At 41.3% G+C, this 19404-nt stretch overlaps 1 protein-coding gene across 1 annotated transcript in view; it reads left to right on the top strand.

Moving 5' to 3' along the window:
- The window catches only part of SCRN1 (secernin 1), a 54586-nt gene extending 42434 nt beyond the window's left edge, over positions 1-12152 (top strand). Inside the window, exons 6-9 of the mRNA XM_019508646.1 lie at positions 1246-1411; positions 8931-9111; positions 11385-11544; positions 11845-12152. Of these exons, the coding sequence (XP_019364191.1) occupies positions 1246-1411; positions 8931-9111; positions 11385-11543 (506 nt within the window). The 3' untranslated portion in view covers position 11544; positions 11845-12152. The remainder of the gene's footprint in view (positions 1-1245; positions 1412-8930; positions 9112-11384; positions 11545-11844) is intronic.
- Positions 12153-19404: the final 7252 nt, after the last annotated feature.

Genomic DNA, 19404 nt, shown 5'->3' with positions numbered 1-19404 from the left:
GGCAATCAGATTGGTATTGGCTGATATGGCTTGTTAATAATTGGCCAAAAAAATCTTTATTAGTGCACACCTAATCCTGAAAGGTGAGGCAGGCTGAGTAACACAAGGCTCTAGAATGCCAAGTATTACATGTGTGTAGGATTTCCTCTGAAAGGGAAGTCTCAGACCTTGAAGTTTGTGCTAACAGTTCTCCAGGGTTTCTTTTAGTCTTTCCAAATCCAGATATGTCCTCCTTCGTATTAAGGATTCTGGTCATGTTTTCCAAAAGGCATCTGCCATATGAGGTACATGGATTGCCACTCTAAGGTTGGGCACCTGTTCCAGCCCTATTAGGGGAAAGTATTTTGACATGTGGAGCACCATGTGAAGAAGGCTGCTCTTTTCTCCGTGCAGCTTTGCTAGTGACTGATGGAAAATATTTAAAAATGGAAGCCAGGAATGCCTCCCTCTATTAGGGTAGCATCCCTCTTCCTGAACCTCAGCATTGCGCTCCCTCCTATCTCTTCTTCTGTCCTCTGGGTCCTTTCCCTCTTTGCTGCCCACTGTCCCGACCAATCCCCAATGTGAAGGTGCTTGGCCTGTGGCCTGATGATTGGGTTGTGATATGGGAGCTCAGTGCTCAAATCCTGTTGGGAGTGTTGAATCTGGAAACTGGATTCTCTGGGCTTCTCTTGTCTTTGGTAAGTGCTTTAACTACTTTGCCATTGGGCACATGGTTAGAAGCTTGTGTAGATGCCAAGAAGTTACTAGGTGTGGTTCTTGACTGACTGTAAATTGAAGGTTTATGTGCACTTCTGTGCGTCCGTGATGAAGTTGAATCGCAGCAAAGCATAAATGGAGCTAGATGTCTTCTGGCTAGCATTTAAGTTTCTTCTCATCATGCACAGTAGGCACAAACATAGTGTTATAGGGTGAACCACTTAGCCATGTACATGTGGTTCAACCTGTTCTACAAAATGAAATTGTGTGATTGGGCAACTAAGTGCCAAAAAACTGCATTTTATTGGCATGTCTTATAAACATAGAGTTCTGCCCTGAGCGTAAGCTAGCTGAGCAGATTTATTTGACTGCTATATTTCAGGGTTCTTCACTTTGATACAAGCTGCTAATAAGTGGAATGCCACATGCATTGTTTTTATAACAGTGTTTCCATGAGGTATTTGCATTTACAAAGCTACTGAAGTAAAAAAATTCCCTTGGATCAGACCATAGTGCACCATGTATGTGTGTGTGTCTTTCATGCAGGAGGTATTGCTGCACAAACAATGATGGACATTCTACGTGACAAAGCTCATGGTGTCTGCGTGGACTCTGAATCTTTCCTTACTACGGCTAGCATGGTATCTGTGTTATCTCACAACCACAGTTCTCCCTGTATTCACTTCTTCACAGGCACGCCAGACCCTTCAAGGTAGGTTAGGGTATGTGGGGCTGTTTCTGGTCAAAGATGGGTTGTAGACACTAAAACTGAGGTTCTGGCTGAGTCTTTGTGTACCAAAAGCTACTAAAGCAAGTACGGTGGCAGATCTAACTTGGATAACTTGCGGCTGGTCTTGCATTACTGAACAAAAAAGGAAGAGGGTGTATAACTCCTTTCTCGTATCTTCCTGTACATGCTCTCAGTCTGTGCTGTCCACCCAAGAAAATGAGGTTGGATGACAGCAGAACTGAGAACCTCCTCCAGCATTAATTGGATTACCTGGTTTTATGCAGCACACACGTGCACTCTTTCTTCTTTTGAAGGAAGGATTAAATGGCATCACTAACATGTGCCCTGTGGTAGGAGCTAGAATGGATAAGGACTGCATGGAGAAATTCCTCTAGAAAGCCATGTAATGATGAAGGTGCATGCAGCTTTAAGCAGCCTCCAGAGACAGGAAGGAGGAGTGGCCAGAGGGCTTCATATCTGGGATGCAGAACACCTTGTTTGGAGTAGTAGAGAGGCTGTCATAACTATATTTCAGGGTTGCTTCAGTCTCCAGCCAAATGCAGGGTCAAGGTGGCATAAACAAATTTAAGGGGGCATTATGTTTGTCTCCTAGTGGACTGTTTTCTGTTCTCTGCCTCCTGAGAACCATAGGGCAGAACTGGTGTTCTCCCATTTAACAGTGAAGTGAAATTCTCCACATTGTAGGAACCACTTTGGCCTGTGCAGGGAATTCTCCATTGCTTTTAGCACACTAAAAGGTGGGGAGGGAGGAGGCAGGTTTGTCAGAAAAATTCTGGGGCAAGAGATGGGATAGCTTCACTGTGCCTGATCTAATGCAACTAAAGCAAGTCTTTTGTTCCAGCCTGTAGGTCCTAACTGCAAAGGGTGAGAGCTGCCATTGTCCATTATGTCCAAGTACAGCTCAGATAATGTAGAAATAGGGTGATGTAATGTAGAAAAAGTGTTTTTGCTAGAAGCGTACATTAAACCACTTCAGTTAAAAAACAAGATGTATAATGTACAGCCTAAATACACAGTGCAACTGGGATGTTGGTTGGGTTTTACCACCTTTTATGAAGCGGTTAAATATGAGGAGGAGTCCAAATGTAACTTCATAAATTTAAGATGCTGCAGGTTGGCACATCCCTGTGGCTTATAACTTAGTAGAACTGCAGATGAAGATAGGTTGTTGCTCCACTAAAATACATCCCTCTCAGAGCTGGAGATGTAGATTTGGTGTTTATCTTTGATTGTCCTGGAAATTATTTCCCATTAGAGTTTTAGCAGAGGGCCTGGAAGAAAAATTGCTGCATTGTCTTGCATACATCATGCATTTGGGATGTGCATTTTAAGCAAAGGGATATGGTAATCTTCCTTCAGGGAGAGAGGGAGTAATGCTGCAAGTGCTGCACAGGATGTTCCCTAACTGATGGCTGTGGACACTTTCCACAGAAGGTGTTGCCCTTGTACCCAGGGCTTGGCTCAGCTTGGCTCTGCTGTATTTTAAAGCCAGTGGCTTTCAGCTAACTTGGCAGGTGCTGCTGGCTAGGATTGGATCCTCAGGTGACCTGGCAGATGCTACTGGCTGCCCACCCAGATCAGCTCAAAAAGCAGAAGGGTTGGGCAATTTGACTCAATCAGTAGCATCTGTGGTATCCTGCAGCTACAGGGTTAACAGAGCAGCTTGCTTCCTCCTCCCCCACCCTTGCAGCTGCCTGCTTCTTTTATTTTAAATCCTGGGGAAATACTGTATTTACCAGTGTTTTCAAGGAGAGATCTTTCTTTTTCTTCGTTTTGCCTTTCAAAAACCAAGTGCATATTATACTTGGGGGAGGGGAGGAGGGGCACGTTGTATGTGAGACTGCAGTCTAACTAATGCAGGTAACTTGCAGTTCACTACTTAACATCTACGAGTCATTTGCTCAATAGACTTTGTTAGATGATTTACAAGGGGGACTTAATGGGCGGTATGCCCCACCTATCATCTTCTTGTACACCTTTTGAATTCTGTTTTCAAGATGTGGATTTTTGTTGTTGTTCTTAACTCTCTGAATACAGTGGAAATAAGAATTTCAGTAAACACCCACTATATGTGGAAAATGAAAACCGTTTGGCTAATCTTGGTAAAATGATCAATAGTTTTTCTATTAGCATTCCATATAATCTTCTTATTCTTGAAATACCACAGCAGGGATGATTTAACTTGTTCAGAGTTCTGGCTTTTGTAATTTTGAAAAGGAATTTGCAATGGAGGCAAGTTACTCTTGTAATGTGACATCCTCAATATATAAAAGGGATCGGCAGAAAATAGTAAACAATTTAAGTGCACTCTAATTTCTTAAGCAAGATTATTTTAGTTTTGAAAAAGAGAGTAATTCTTTCCTCGCAACATTATAAAATAATGGCTGCACAAGCACTTATGGAAACTTAGTGACTTCCTCGCCATTGTTCAGGGCTTTTGTTTCCAGTGCTGTTGTCAGAGTAGACAAGGTTCTTTGGGTAAATCGGATACCTTCTATTAGACCAACTAAAATAGTTAGAAAAAATTCATCTTTGCAAACTTTTAGGTACAAACACTCTTCTTCAGGCAGAGGGAGCATCTGCAGTTTTTTTGTTCTCTCAGATGGGATAGAAGCTAGTATGCAAGAATGCAGGTCAGTGAAAATGCAAATGTGTGGCAGTGAGTGTCAGAGGGAGTGAGAGACAATGGGTTAGAGACAGGTGGGGAAGAGGGGAAAGGAAATGGTGACCTGGTGAGGGAATATAGCTGGTAAATTGTAGAAAGGCTTCCTGGGGGTATCAGATGGCAGACAGATTGTAATGTGCCATAAATCCAATGTCTATATTTAATCCATGATTTTTTGTATCCAGTAGATTGATGAAGTGAAGTTTGTAGGCTCACCTGCAAAAAGTGTTTTGTAAATTCCCTTTCAGGATTAGAACTGAGAGGTTGGAGAGAGAGTGGTTATCTTATCAGAGTAGAAATTTGAGGTTTAGAAAAAAGGGTTTCTTCCTTAAATCATGGAAACGAACAAAATTGGGAGTTCTCATCCCCAAGACTAAATTAAGATGATTCTCTTTGTGTCAGTTCAAAGAACCTGCCATTTCTTAATTTCCAGAGATGTTTTCCTAATGCCTTGTGTACAAAAACCCTGTTTTATTTACTTTTTAAGTGTTTGTTTGTGGGTTTTTCCTTCCCCTCTTTTTTTTAGCTTTTATGGAGATGCTAACCCAGCATTTAGTGTTAAGGACAGAGTAAAAGGATGCAGTTCAAATCTAATTCTTTAGAATATGTAAAATATCACTTTCTCCCTTCTTTATCTAATCATTTTATGGTGTTAGGGGAAAAGATCATATTAGAATATGAAAAATGACATAATCACAGCTGTTTTAGAACAACTGTGTAACCCACCATTACAATTTTATTCCGGATCTATGTTCCTATTGAATGCAATCTGGGTCCACTCCCTAAAATTGCAAGCTACCATATAATAGATGATGAAACCACAAGGGTCCTCAAGAATTTCTCCTCCCACCCTCTCCTACAGTAAACTCAAAATTGCCACATTCAGTCACAGAAATGAATGGATCAAGAGATCTTTTATCTTTATTCCCCCACCACAATCCATACCCCAGGCATTGTCAGCTATGCCTAAACCATTCCTGACATCTTGGTCTATCTTGTCTTTTAAAACCTCTAACTACTAAGATTCAACAGGCTTCCTAGATGATCTGTTTAGTGATTTTAAGTAGTCTTAGAGTTTGAAAGTCTGCCCCCATCTAACCTAAATTTAAATTGCTTTAAGTCCATTATTACTTGGCCTTATCACAAGTGGACGTGAAGAATAGTTTATAACTTTTTACTGTAAACTTTATGCATCTGAAGACTTACCTCCACTCGCTCCGTTATAGATGAAACAAACTCAGTTCTTTCAATGTTCCTTCACTGATCATCTTTTCTAGACCTCTGATCACTGTTGTCCTTTTCATCCTCACTTTCTACAACTGCGTCTTGAATTTGTTTCCTTGAAGTGCTGTGCCCCAAAGTGAACACAGTACTCCTCAACATTCCATAAAGTGAAAGGAAACATAAAACTTTTCCCCCAAACATTAAAATGCTTTAAATTTCTCTTAAACGTAGCTTGTTGAAGTGCTAAGTGGATAATTCCAGAATTGAAACACCAAATTGATACTTTGTTGATGTGGTTTTTTTTGTTTTTTTTTAAATTCAGCTTTATCCAAAATATACTGGATCAACCTGAAATTGCAGCTTTTGGAATGGGGGCAATCGGTTCTGTTTGATTTGGGAGCTACATTATGCTTTGTCTCCTCCCTAACTTCTCCCTACCTTCTGTGTTCTGTGTTCTTGAATTCTTGGCTGTCTCAGTTGCTTCCAACTGGTTAGGAGAGTAGATGAAAGGATACGCAAGCCTATGCCTGCTGTGCAGACCCAAAATAAGAACATATGTATGGTTACAAGTAGAACCTGTCGTGTATGTAAGAGGAGCTGGTTAACCACAAGTGGCCATAGGTTTCTGTACTGTCATAACAAATCAGTGGATGGAAAATTTTAGATTAATAGCAGGCCCCATCTTTTAAATGTTTTTAATTACTGGAGCAACCGCTCAAAAGGAAAATCTTTGCTTTTATTGCTTAAAGCACTGGAGAATATTATTTATAGGTGACCATATGTCCTGGATTGGCTGGGACAGTCCCGGATTTTGAAAGTCGGTACCAGCCAGCCAGTGAACATTAAACACCCCCTCCCTCCTGGTTGTGGGGCACAATTGCTCTAAAATATTGATTTAGTGTAATTAATTAATTGTTACTTCAGAGGTGTTAACAATAGGTCATTTAACAGGCCAGTGACTGCCTGGATCCTGCAGCAGCGGATTGAGGTGGACGGCAGTGTCCCAGATTTCACATTCTCCTACATAGTTACCCTATATATAGGGATGTACTAAACAGTTCGATCTATGGATGAGTATCTTTTACTGGTTAATCACTTATGAAATCCAAGTCAGCTGTCCACTGTATAGTTCAATCCACATGCAACTTCCAAGTTTTTTATGGTGACCTTAAGAATGGCAGCTCTTTATATTGTGGCAAAGCAGACTGGGCAAAGGAAGAGAATGCCAGAGTGATTCTCCTAGGTGGCCAAAGGTCTTAATTATTAGATGACTCTGAACTGTCTTTTTGTACTTGTGTGTTCATACAGAGGTCCTTTGGTGCTGAAGGGAGTCCCAGCTATCTTGCACCTGGCAGGTTGAATCTTCATTGAACCTGGGCAGGGCACTGATATATGTTTTGCTTCTCTAAACTATCTCTTGGCCTTACCAAGGCTAAGTATTCTCCTATCTGCCTAACCTGATTGTAAACAAAGATGCTCATGGAGATTCCTCCCCGCATTCAAGTAAATAAAGTAAGATTTGTACATAAGGCATTAGGGTTTAACTTGATGAGTAGCAATTCCAGGGAGATGTCGTCTTTTCTACAGTGTCTGTAATCTCATGGAGAGTAAACGCCAGTCTTTACTACAGACATGAAGTTACAAATTTACAGCTCAGCGGGCACATCTATACAAGATGCTAACTGCGCAGTAGCCTAATAACACTCTGCAGTAGCATGCTGGGCAAAAACTGTGCTAATTCACTACTGTTTAGTAGTATTAGGCTGCTGCACAGTAGTGTGAGTTGCTGCACAGTGATTTAGTTTTTGGTTATCCAAATATTAAACTTAATGCACAGGAACTATGGCACATTAATGAATGTGTAGGCACACCCAATAGTTACTGTACATGAACTTTCCACATGTATGCTCTTAACAAGCATTAAGCATGATGCATCTTACCCTACTTACCTGCACTCCCCATTGTCCTGAGCCACTGACAGGAAGTATAATCTGCCCCAGTGTGCAAGGTGTTAACCACAGTGGAGTTCATAATGGACAATATCCTCTTTACAAACCTGCACGCCTAATGGAACACCACCTTCTTGGCAGCTTTTACAGGGGCTAAAGGTTTAGTGGGCTTGCAGATGACTTGTTCCCCTACTAGTGGTTGTTCAGTGTTAAGGATGGAGCTGCTTTTGGGACAGGATAAGCTTGCACTGTCCTTGTTGCAGGCATAGAGGATTTTTCATGTTTATCTGGTTGTGAGAGAACAGGCGCAACAATGCAAATTTAAAGAAAACAACTCGCCTCTGCTTCCCGCACCTTCTGTTCCCCACTAACACTTAACCGCCAAAAACTTCTCCCCTTCCTCCCGAACTATAAAAGGCTTTTGATGCAAACTATGTGGCTTGCTCACACACTATTCAAATCAGCTTCCTTTAGTGCAGAGCTTCAAGACGGTTATGGATAGAGCAGCAGCAACAAATCTTTGGTTTGTTCAGTCATTGTTTACAAACCTGCTTTTTCATAAGTCTTGTGCCCTTCACTCTGAAGTGAAGGTAACTGCAGTGGTGTATGTAGAATATTTGTGCTGAGTTCAAACCAGGAGATGTGATCTTAGAGTTAAATCTAGAGTTCTGTTCTGAGCTTGTCCCTAATTCCAAGCCAAGATGGAAATTTGAGTATTTTCTTTGCAAGCACTGGCTTTCTTGTTTGTAGCCTGCTGTTCGATGTCAAATCTCCACAGATACTTAGTATGTTGTGTAATAACTTGTAAAATTTTCCTATAGAATGCTTTGGGAATTCATCTACTTTCAGCTCATTGGTTTTTTATTTCAGAAAAATCAAGAACATGACTTTTAAGGCAGGGGAAAAGACTTTGACATGTAAGTGCTCCTGTGTGAGAGTAGAACTAGAAAAGTGATTCTCGGCCTTGAGATGTGTAAGGAGGTAAGCAGATGAGGTCATATTCAGGGTCTCTGTGCCTTTCTGGCCCCTCTACAAGGAGCTAAGTGCTGTAATCAATTTGTTTTGAAGTGGGGTTCTTCTCATTTTGCAAAAGTTAAGGAGGGTTATCTTGAGTCTGACAAGGGGTGCCTTGAATCTAAAAATGTTGAGAACCACTGAACTAGAAAGTGGTTTTGGATTGTGGGACTTAAGAATATTGGGTATCATAGATTGAGGGAGCAAACCATAGATTGGGAGAAGATTAACCATAGAATGAGGGAGCAAAGAAAAAAAGCAAAACAGGGGGTTGCTAAGAGGAACAAGACATTGGGCTTTAAATAATGAACATGATGTTTACCAAAACTATGCAGGGAAGGAAACTGATGGCTATTTTTTTACAAAACTGGGAAACTTCAATGACAGGGAATGCAAAGGGCTATAATGTAAAGCTTTGCGAGAAGTGGAGAACAGTTATTAAAAGCAAATAATTTCCTTTTTTCATAACGTATATTCCTCTCCTGAACTTGTTTTTGGACCACTGACCTCAGTCCTCCACTGTAAAAACGCACGCAGTGAACTAATGGTTCCACAAATCTGTCCATAGTAGCCTAGTTAAACTACGGATTGATATACAAAATGCTTGCAACAGTCTTATTTCTTTCAGGTCCATATTTAAGCCTTTCATTTTTGCTGATGATGTCAAACAAGTACCAAAGGTTCAGTCTCCGTCTCTTGGTGATGATGATCCTGCAAAAAAGATACCTCGATTCCAGGAAAAACCTGACCGCAGGCATGAATTGTACAAGGCACATGAATGGGCCCGTTCTGTAATTGAGACTGATGAGGTAAGGTCTCTAGGACTTAACGGTGAGGAATGAGAATTTCTCCATGGGTTTGTAACCTTGCGCTTCATTTGCTTTGGTAAAATCTGTGAAATCCTTTTTTACATAGCAATTTCTGCATGTAATTTAAAGGAAACATACATTCTAAAAAAGATTTCATAAGATTTCACTTAACTTGGAAAAATGTAAATATACTTGGTATCTTTATTTTTAAGAAATGCTGGCTGCCAAAAATGATCCATCAGATGTTGGCAGGCTGTTTGTTATTCAAAGCCTAACTGGCAAAATTTTAAGAATAAAAAGCTATTTGCCTCTGCATAGCTTGTGGTAGGGATGGGATTGGTTTCTTGAGTGCTGTCTTAGCACTGTCAAAGTTTTGAGGGCATGAAAAGAAGCTGTCAGACTACCATACTTGTTGCTGAAAGAAAGACATAGTAAAACTTGTCTGTACAGCCATCAAATTATTCAATACCCATCATTGTATGCAGAGTCACTGTAGCCAGTGTTGAAGAATTAACAGAACATCATGTTGTACAATAAAGTAGTAGCAGGAGTGTTGCAAGTCCAACTATACTTTACAGGCCAACTGCTATTCCAGCATCTCAAATATAAGTTGTGGGTTTTGTGAGGTGGGGGGAGGGTGTGTGTGGAAAAGGGCATTTCTTTAAGATAAGACAGCTTATTTAAGTCTCACGTCAAACGTATGCATTCTTTCTTTTGGTGTGTAAGCCTAAAGAGTTCATATAATCAGTCTTGTCCGAGCTGGTCATGTCCACTGGAGTTGGAAAGCAAAATGCCTATTGTTTTCAGGTACAAAGAGAGAGAGAAGATTTATTTTCAAGATTGGAACAGCCCCATCTATAGCAGCTCTAGAGATCTGACATGGAGTTGTTTCCTTCAATCTTTCTTGCCAGTTCCAATTATTAACAGTAAATTAGCTTCCACAGAAAGACATGGTTGCCAAATAGAGTTGCTGGTCTCAAAGAAAACAATAACCATTTCATTCTGTTTAAAAATCTAAGATCACAGCTGCTGATGCAGTAAGAGGCGTGTGGCATTGTTACAAAGCTGAGTGGGCTGAATGGTGCCCATGCTGTGAATTTTGTACCATCCCAGGTTTAGAATTAATTTTCACCCTGAATTTCTAGTTTGTTTTCTTTTTCTTGGAGGATAAATACAGCATCTGTGTAAATGCATTTTTTCCATATTGTTACTCAACCTCAAAACCTGCACTAAACCAGTTATCTGGGAACAAGGTGTTATGTACTTGTTGCCTTTGGCTCTGCTATTGTACCAGTAGCTAGATATGGGCGAGCACAAGCAAAGTCAGGAAAATTGCAGACAAGCCAATCCATTCTGAATGCTGGAATAGTCATACAAATGTATTTCAGATGGACTCTGTGATTTCATAGGGCAATGCCAAGCTCTGGGCAGGTGAGCAGAGCCTCAGTGCCTATGTTACACTTTTGAGGCAGTCTTTATTGTTTCAGCTTAGTTCAGAAGATCTCCTCAGAGCAGGGAGAAAACTATGTTTAAAGAAGTGAGGTATAAAGCTGTTCCATAGATATTTCAAACTACTAGGGGTGGGGGGGGAGAATGACAAAATAGTAATCATCAATACAGCTCCAAGTAGTGAACTTTGCAGCAGTGACCAACTAGAACAAGCAAGTCTGCAACTCCTTTCCCATTGTTCATAGCTCCCTATCACCAAATTATTGGCATATATTCTATCTTGGGTAAGAATTGTTCTATATGCTGTGGTGCAAAAAAGTAGATTCTAAAACTTTAGAGCACACTATCAAGATAACTCCTTAAGTAGGAATAAAAATTGTAGTTTTAATTGGATGTCCAAGATGCTCTAAATCTTAGCAGATGTGACCGTCTGCTTCTGGAGGTAGTGTGTGGAGCCCAGCTGAACCTTCAGTCACTACTAGTCCTAATACGCTCTTTCTTGGAATTAGAATTCTGTTTGTAGCTTTCAAAATAAATGAGGCTGCCTACAAGCAAAAATCGTTTCCTTACCAAATCAGTCTGTTACAAAACCAGCACAAAGAATGCTAATGTCACTTGAGACCATTACTCTGAAAACTGGAGTAGAAGTGGTCTGCAAACAACTGGACAAAACAGATTTTTTATAGTAGACTTTCTACCAGAGAACAGTGGAGAAGCAAACTTTGCAAAGTAACACTGCCCTTGTAGCTGGTGTTAATCCTGATACTGCTGTATTGTTGGTTGATTTTTAATAAGTATTTCAACTTGGCCATTTTATCTTTCAGGATAAAGGAAAGAAGTTGATGAGGATCATGCTGGACCTTGAAAAACAAGGCCTAGAAGCAATGGAGGACATCCTTTCCAGTACAGAGGTTCTGGATCCCACTGAAGTGGCGGACCTCTTCTATGACTGCGTTGATACAGAAATTAAGTTCTTTAAGTGAAGTAAGCAAACATCTTAATTCTTCCCTTTAGATCCTTGCATTGCCATAGAAGTAACCTATCTGCTTATGTATAAATTAGAGGAATATAATAAATGACAGTGGGTCTGATTCTGGTCTCTCTCCTTCTGTCACAGTTCTAGTAACTTCTGGCTTACACAAGTCCTCATAACCTTTTTTTCTATTTGTGCCCCCTCTAAATGAATTTTCTCAAAGCATTTCCATTTATGTAATGTTGAAGTCTTAGTTTTCCATTTGATTGTTGCTCTGAATGGACTTTTAAACTGTTATAATCTCATTTCAGCCACAGTGGATGCCGTTAGCATTTTCACAAGAAGACTGTAAAGTTCTTCAAGCCTTGAAGAATAATCTCTACATTGCTGAATTTGCAGGAAAAACGCAACTTTCTAGAAAATGTTCCTTGATAGCTGTATCCAGTTAAATTGTTTTTCTTTGTCCAAACAAGTGGTGTTCCTATTTCTGTGCGTGTAGTGAAAGGAGATGGTCACTGATTGGTCCAATTACTGTGTGCATGCTGGCTACTGTAGTACAGAATGTTCCAATATGTATGTTTGGGCAACAAATTAAAGCAAGGAATAACTTCAACCCAGAGTAACTTCCATATTGTCTTTTGAAAGCAAAACTTCCCAAGTGACCAAGATTTCACCAAGTTTGAATGCCCAGAAATTCACCAAGCAGAGTCTTACTTCACACTGGAAACAGAAGAGATGTTCAGGTGGAGGGGGAAATAGCAGTGCTGAAACCATTTTAAAGTGGGATACAGTTTGGATATGAACTTGCTTGTGCTAGCTTTCTTAATGTCTCCTCAGCCTTAGTGGAGGAACTTCTAGTTCGCACCTATACAAATGGGTTAAATATTGCCTTCAGAGCACAGAAAAAGTAATTATGCTCCTGTATTTCATTTTTTTTGGGGGGTCCTTCAAAATTTGCAGGATTATAACCTACACAGAATCAAGTTGGGTACCTGGTACATTCATATAAATCAACTGATTGCAAAACCTCAATGACAGCTGCCACCTCAATGCAAAGATTCCAGTATAGTACACTTGTTTAATACTAGTTGATATTAAAGATACAGATAGGCATAAATGGTTTGGTGAGCTGGGTCACCAATATGTTGGCTGGGGACTATACTGCCGAATGGGGAGACTGCAGTTTTTAAGTGTACACTGCTTCCATCTTAAATTGTCTCTCTTTTTGTTCTGAGTAATGAGTCACATTAGGTCCTTATAACTGAACTGATCCTTAATGTTGCAAGGCACAAGTTAGACACAAAGGGGAAGTTGGATTGTTGGCATTAGGAGGGCAAAGTGGTGAATACAAAGAGGTGTCTTGCAGTTCTTTGCTCATCTTTCCAATTTCCATTTTTAGGAAGTTATGCTAGTGCAGTGTCAGCAGGGGAGCCCTGTTAGGTTTGACACAAGGACTTTGCCAAAGTATTTCAGCAAGTTGGAATTAGCAAGGTGACTAGAAAACAAAAAAAACCCTGATCCATCCTGGGCAGGTCTACACGAGATGCTTACTGCGCGGTAGCCTAATAACACTACGCAGTAGCCTGCTGGTCAAAAACCGTGCTAATAAACTACTGCATAGTAACCTTCACAAAAACCCCGCACACTGGCACTACTGAGCAGTAACTACAGTTATGGTGCATTTAGTTTAGTACTTCATTAAAGAAGTACTTAACTAAATGCACAGTAACTACTGTGCATTAATGAATGTATAAATGCGCCCACTGAAAAGTAGGCCATACTGAAGAACTTCAGCTTACCTAGAAGGGCATGGATTCAACACCCTGACCCTGCCCTCCTTGGAATTAGTGAAAGCACAGCTATAGCAACAACTTAATCAGACCATGCCCTTCATATCTAGTTTGCCTAGATCCAAGTGGTAGTATAGTGGGCTGAACTGCATCTCTTTTGCTTTCTCTTAAAGTACTGTTAGAGGCCTAAATCCAGGAAACACTATATTTAATTCATAGATTTATACAAGTTAGGGGCTGGAAGGGACCTCACAAGGAGATCAGGTCCAGACCCCTGTGCTTGGGCAGGAAAGACTGCTGGGGTCAGATGACTCTAGCAAGGTGCATCCAGTCATCTTTTGAAGATCCCCAGGAAGAGTGACTGTACCACTTCTGGGGGGAGTCTGTTCTAGACTCTGGACACGAACTGTAAAGTTTTTCCTTATATCCAATCTGAAGTGATTGTTTAGCAGTTTATGTCCATTATTCCTTGTCTTCCCCTGGGGTGCTTTGGTGAACAGATGCTCTCCCACCTCCTGATGTTTGCCCCTTATATACTTATAGACTGCCACCAAGTCCCCCCTAAGTCTTCTCTTCTCCATGCTGAACAGTCCCATGTCCTTCGGTCTCTCCTTGTATGGCTGGACCTCTAATCATTCATGTGGCCCTCCTTTGGACTCTTTCAAGCTTCTCTACATCTTTTTTTGAAGTGTGGCAGTCTGAACTGGATGTAGTATTCCAGCTGCAGCCTCACTAATGCTGAGTAGAGTGGGAGGATGACAGCCTTAGTCTTGCTTGAGATGCATCGGTTGATGCATGCCTGTGTATTGTTCACTCTGTTGGCTATAGCATCGCACTAATAGCTCACATTAATTCTGTGGTCAGTCATGACCCTTAGGTCTTTCAGCTGTGGTGCTAGCTGGTGTAGCATTGCCAAGCCTGTAAGTACGTTGTGGATTATTTCTCCCCAGATAGAACACTTAAAAATATAAAGTGTTAAATATCATTAGGTTTTGATCTGCCCACTTTACAAGCCTGTCCAAGTCAGCCTGTCCTCCAGTGTGACTGCACTCCCCCATAATTTGGTGTCATCTGCAAATTTTGCCAGTACTCTTTTCACACCCATATCCAAATCATTGATGAATATGTTGAAAAACACTAGTTTGAGTACAGAACCTTGGAAGCAACCACTGGTTACTTTTCATGATGTTGACTCAGTTCCATCTATTTACACACCCTGTGTCCAACCTTGGACCCTAATTCATAGTCAGAAAGGTCTTTCTACTGATCAAAATATAGCTGGTATCAAACTGATTTTTCTAACCACTCTTCTCTTCAATTTGTTTATAACAGGTCAATTATTTACTTACTTTTTACCATATGGACCCTACTTCTAACTAGTAGGGGTGGACTGATAAAGACTTTTTTAACCAATACTGATGGCTAACTATTAACCAGCCATATTGGCTGATACTGATCCAGTAGCTGATATGCAGCCCTTCAGCTTGGAGAGCAGTGTCCAGCTGGTAAGTCTGTGTGGGGGAGAGAAATAGGTTGGGGGGGGGCAGATCAAGGTCCCCACAGTGAGGAGTGGGCTGGGGCAGGGACTGCCCAGCTGGGATGGGGTGGGGGACAGAGGCACGGATGGCTCCAGCCCAGCCTCCGCACTGCGAAGAGGCTGGCATAGCCCCTGGCCCTGAAGTGGGCAGTCCACCTTTGCCCCGTGTACAAAGCCAGGAGGCACATGCCCCTCTGCTCGAGCCTCAGCCCCACTCTCTCCCTCACCATGAGGGCCTCCTATCTGCCCCTTCTCCTCCCCCTCCCCCCCCCCTCCCCTGACTTACACCAGCCAGCTGCTTCTCTCCAAGCTGCTGTGCTGCGTATCAACATTCATTGGTGACATTATTGGCTACATCGGCCAAACAAAGTTGATTGCTGATAATGTCAATTTTCCTTTTATTGGTGCCAATCTGATATGGACCGGTATATCAGTGCACCTCTGCTAACTAGCAGCAGAAACCAGACAATGGCAAACTCTTCTAGAATTTTACATTTTTTTTCATACTTTGGTTTTGCAGCTAATACTAAGCATGTGTTTGGGACATCATAATGTTCACACCCAAAACTACTGGACAGTGTGGCACGTCTCCATTATCCCTAATTTGGTCAGTGGTGAGCACTGATGTCAATCCAGTGTGTGCTGTTGCCACTCTTGTACCTTTTTATGCTGCATGAGAAATCTAAAATTTGCTTTTAAAGAAATGGAACTTTTATTTTCTAATGCTGAGCACTGTCCCCATTTCAAATAAACACAACAGAACCAAGAAAATCTAGAACATCTACCTCATAGTCCTTTTAAATTGTTGATGATGTCTGCAGCAGTGTTATAAGATACACTGTTTAGTAATGCTAAGGAAAAGTAAGTATAATGGAAGCAAACTTCAGGCTACAGTCTGTCTTGTTTCAGAATTTGACATGGAAGCCAAAGTATAAGAGCTTTTTCAGCACACACTGGCAGAGGTGAGGCTTGCTAGCAATGCCTTTTTATATCAGTTCTCAAACTTGTGTTTTTACTGAGAAAAGGAAATACAAACTGTAATGACAGCTATTGGATGGGCAGGCTTGTGCACTCATATTTAAAATTCTCTTCCAAGTAAATGAGTCTGTTTATTTAGTGTAACACTGTTTATGCAGACTTTTGTTCTCACACAAGAGCTCCACTGACTTCGGTAGGGTATGATGTAGTCCTTGCACAATTTAGTTGCAGGATCAGGAATTTCACATCCTTCCTAACTGAAGGGAATTCTTCCACTTAATAAAATTAAATTTCAAAGTTGCTGCTCAATGCTCCACTTCACATTCACTTTTTGTACTCTGTCCTTTGGCTGCTAGGCTGCTACATACCATTTCATGCAGCAAGTCAGTCCTGCCCTCATCTAGATGTATCAAAATGTACATAGTACTTCAGACTGTGTGGAAACAGCCAATTTTGTTTGTGTCTTTCTGGTGGGATCTAATGCATCTCCAGCCACTTTAAAAGATTCTCTGCATTTGAGACCTGCTATTTGTTAGATTCAACAAACAGATTCATTTTAGTGGCCCCAGCAATAAATTACTGCTTATGCAAACAGTCTGCCACTGCAGATGAGGGGGTTTGAACCCATGCTCGTTTCAATGTATAGTATGTAAAAGAACAGGTGCTGAGTTCCCTTCCCTCTGTGCTATCGCAGCATGTGGTATACAGTAACCATTGTGAAGCTAATGGAGGCTGAACATTGAGAAGAAAACCTGCAGAGATACTAAGGACTCAAATAATCAGGGACTCAGGCAGTTCAAATGATTAAACAAGGTTTGGTTTTGATGGAGCAAAATTGTGGGCTGTTCATGACTTTAAAAACTTCTGTCATTCACCTTTGAACTTCTAGGTAGGTGGCAGGCAACTTCCAAAACTCACTTTAACAACCATGGACCTTGACTATTAAGAAGTCAGCTGAAATTATATGGAAGTAGTATAGCCTTGTAAAACCAGGTGTGGAAACAGGGGCATTAAGTATGTGTAATGAGGGTAAGGGGAGGTGGTTGTAGAGTCTTGCTTTCTTTTAAAGCAAGTACCTAAGATTGCAGCAGTACCAATCACCCTTGATATAGAAACATGTCACTTAATCCATCTCAAATTAACCCTTAAACACTATTTTGCTTTTGACAAACACGCTCACTATTTAATGAGACAGCAGTAAAGCATCTCTATTTAATGTTGTCAAATTCTGCCAAGACACTTTTAATAAATAAAAAAAATCCTTATAAAAATAATGACATGGCTGTATACAGGTTACATACAGATAATAGGCAATAAATCATACTAACATTACAATGTAAAATAATGATAATACTGTTGCCAAACACGATTACTATAGCATTAGACTTTCTATTGCTGTTAAAAGAACAATGTCCATGTTGACTTCAACTTAAATGTTACTTTTCTGTCTCGTGCTTCTGCACATTTTTTTTGTGTAAGAGCAATTCATTCAGAAGCATCTGCATGTGCAGAACAGGTATGAATGTCCAGATCTCAGTTCTGAAATGCCTCCACTATACAGCTGGAAAAATTGTTTTAAACCAGGGGTGAGCAATTATTTGGGCCCAAGGGCAAGGGCCACAGAGGGAGTTTTGGTGAGCTTCTGCAGACTGGGTCACCATCCCCACCCCTTGGCTTACAACAGCTCACCAAAATGCCCTAAATCAAAGGCCACACCTATCTCTCACTCTCCTCATCTCCCTTCCCACACCTCCCTCCACCCAGAGCTGCAGCAAGCCTTGATCCCTCACCCTGACCCAGAACCTGCTAGCCATGTCCACAGCTTACTCCAGCATCTGCCCAGTGCCAACAGGTTCTAGGTGGGAAGTGGGGGCATCCACCCAGGTCTACAGCTGAGCCCAGTGTCGGCACTGGGCAGAAACAGTCCAGTCTGCCCAGCATCATGCAGTGGCTGGAGCTTACAACACCAGCTGCCCACAGGCTGGATCCCATGAGTTAGTTTGTGGCTGCCTGCCCCTGGGCCAGGTACAATCAGTTGGCAGGCTGCATCCAGCCCAAGAGCCATATTTTGCCCACCCCTGTAGATTACTTCAGTGACTTTAGAATTCAGTCTCATTTCTACAGCCTTTCCCCTAAACCTCTATGATTGTATTCACTGTTGTCCACCTGCCTCAAATTGTTGGGAGCAACACAGAACAGCCAGAGTGTACTGTCGAACCTTAGTCTGAGTCCTTAGGGCTATGAACAGATGTAATGTTCACAGCCAGGAGAATGACTTTTGTTCTGGGATCATGCAGAGTTACAGATCCACTATCCCAATTCAAGTGCTTTTGAAGTATGCCAAATAAAATGTGCTTACACTTTATCATGGGATGTCCTGTTGTATGTCTGCATGGTTATTGTGGTTAATTACAGGGACAAGCCTGCCAGGTTGTGTGCTTTTGCTGGCCACCTACTGGCAAAGGAGCAGCAAGGCAGCTTGGAAAGGCAACATGCAAATGACTGCCACTCCTCCTGTTTTGATCCAGGGTCAAATGAGATGTCTGTTTATAGCCTAAGAGGGACAGTAGATTTAGCATGTGTCAGAAATTTTTCTATTTATCCATTATTTCCAAACTTGATCATCTTCCTTGACCAAGCGCAACAATTCCATACACTACCCCCCTCCACACACACACATGCACCCCTCCCTTCTTTTCATTTTGCATATAGTGTGGGGCTGGTGAAGAGAGAGGCAGGACAACAAGGGGTGGAACCAAGGGGGGGTGCACTGGTTCTTTTGCACCCCCACCTTTGATTGCTGCTCCACCCAAAGTTTAAAACCAACTGCCTAGCAGTGGCAGTAGCATTTCTAGGCAGGCAGTGCTGATGGAGTCAATTGACTTTATGGCACCTTGTTATCTACCTGATCCCTTCTAAATGCTTAATTCCACTGGTGTTAATGATCCTCTCCTTTTTAATGATCTTGATGTTCCACCAATCAAGTTATCCTTCGCTCTGCAGTTCTGCTGTCTATTAGCTGCTCTGGTAATGAAACTTCTTTTTCACAGCCCTGTAGATTGTTTTTAACTCATTCCAATGAAGTTATATTTGTTTTTGCTTTAAATCTTAAACAAAATAATATAACCCTAGCCCCCTAGCATATTAGTTAAGCTTCTAGGATTTGTATGTTTTTAACCAGAGAAAAAATGTGTTGTTTTATATGTGATGATACATTTCACAATTTGCACCCCCCTTTTCAAAATTCTAGATATGCCCATGAGTGCAACAGAGCAGAACTGCAGCCTTAAACTGAAGACGAGAGCTAGGTTAGTTTTGGATTCCAAAGTTTGCACTCCTTTTAAGGAAATAAGGTATAATTTTTGATTCTAAGAGAAAATGTTCAAATAAGTCTATAATCTACTCTAGCATCCCCTGGAACTGCCTACCTCCTCCTTGCTTTGAGCTGTGCAGCTCCTTCTGTCAGCTGCTTGCAGAACCAGCTTTGTCCAGCTGAGTAGGCACTGCTCTATCTGGAAAGGAGAAGAGTGAAGAGATGCCTGCCAAAGGATTCTTTTCTTGACTTC

The sequence above is a fragment of the Gavialis gangeticus genome, unplaced genomic scaffold (genome assembly GCF_001723915.1).
Source record: "Gavialis gangeticus isolate Ggan-Ray unplaced genomic scaffold, GavGan_comp1, whole genome shotgun sequence".
In the NCBI taxonomy this organism is placed as follows: Eukaryota; Metazoa; Chordata; order Crocodylia; family Gavialidae; genus Gavialis; species Gavialis gangeticus.
Note: the sequence above shows the minus strand (reverse complement) of the source record. Positions and strands in the feature narration are given on the sequence as shown.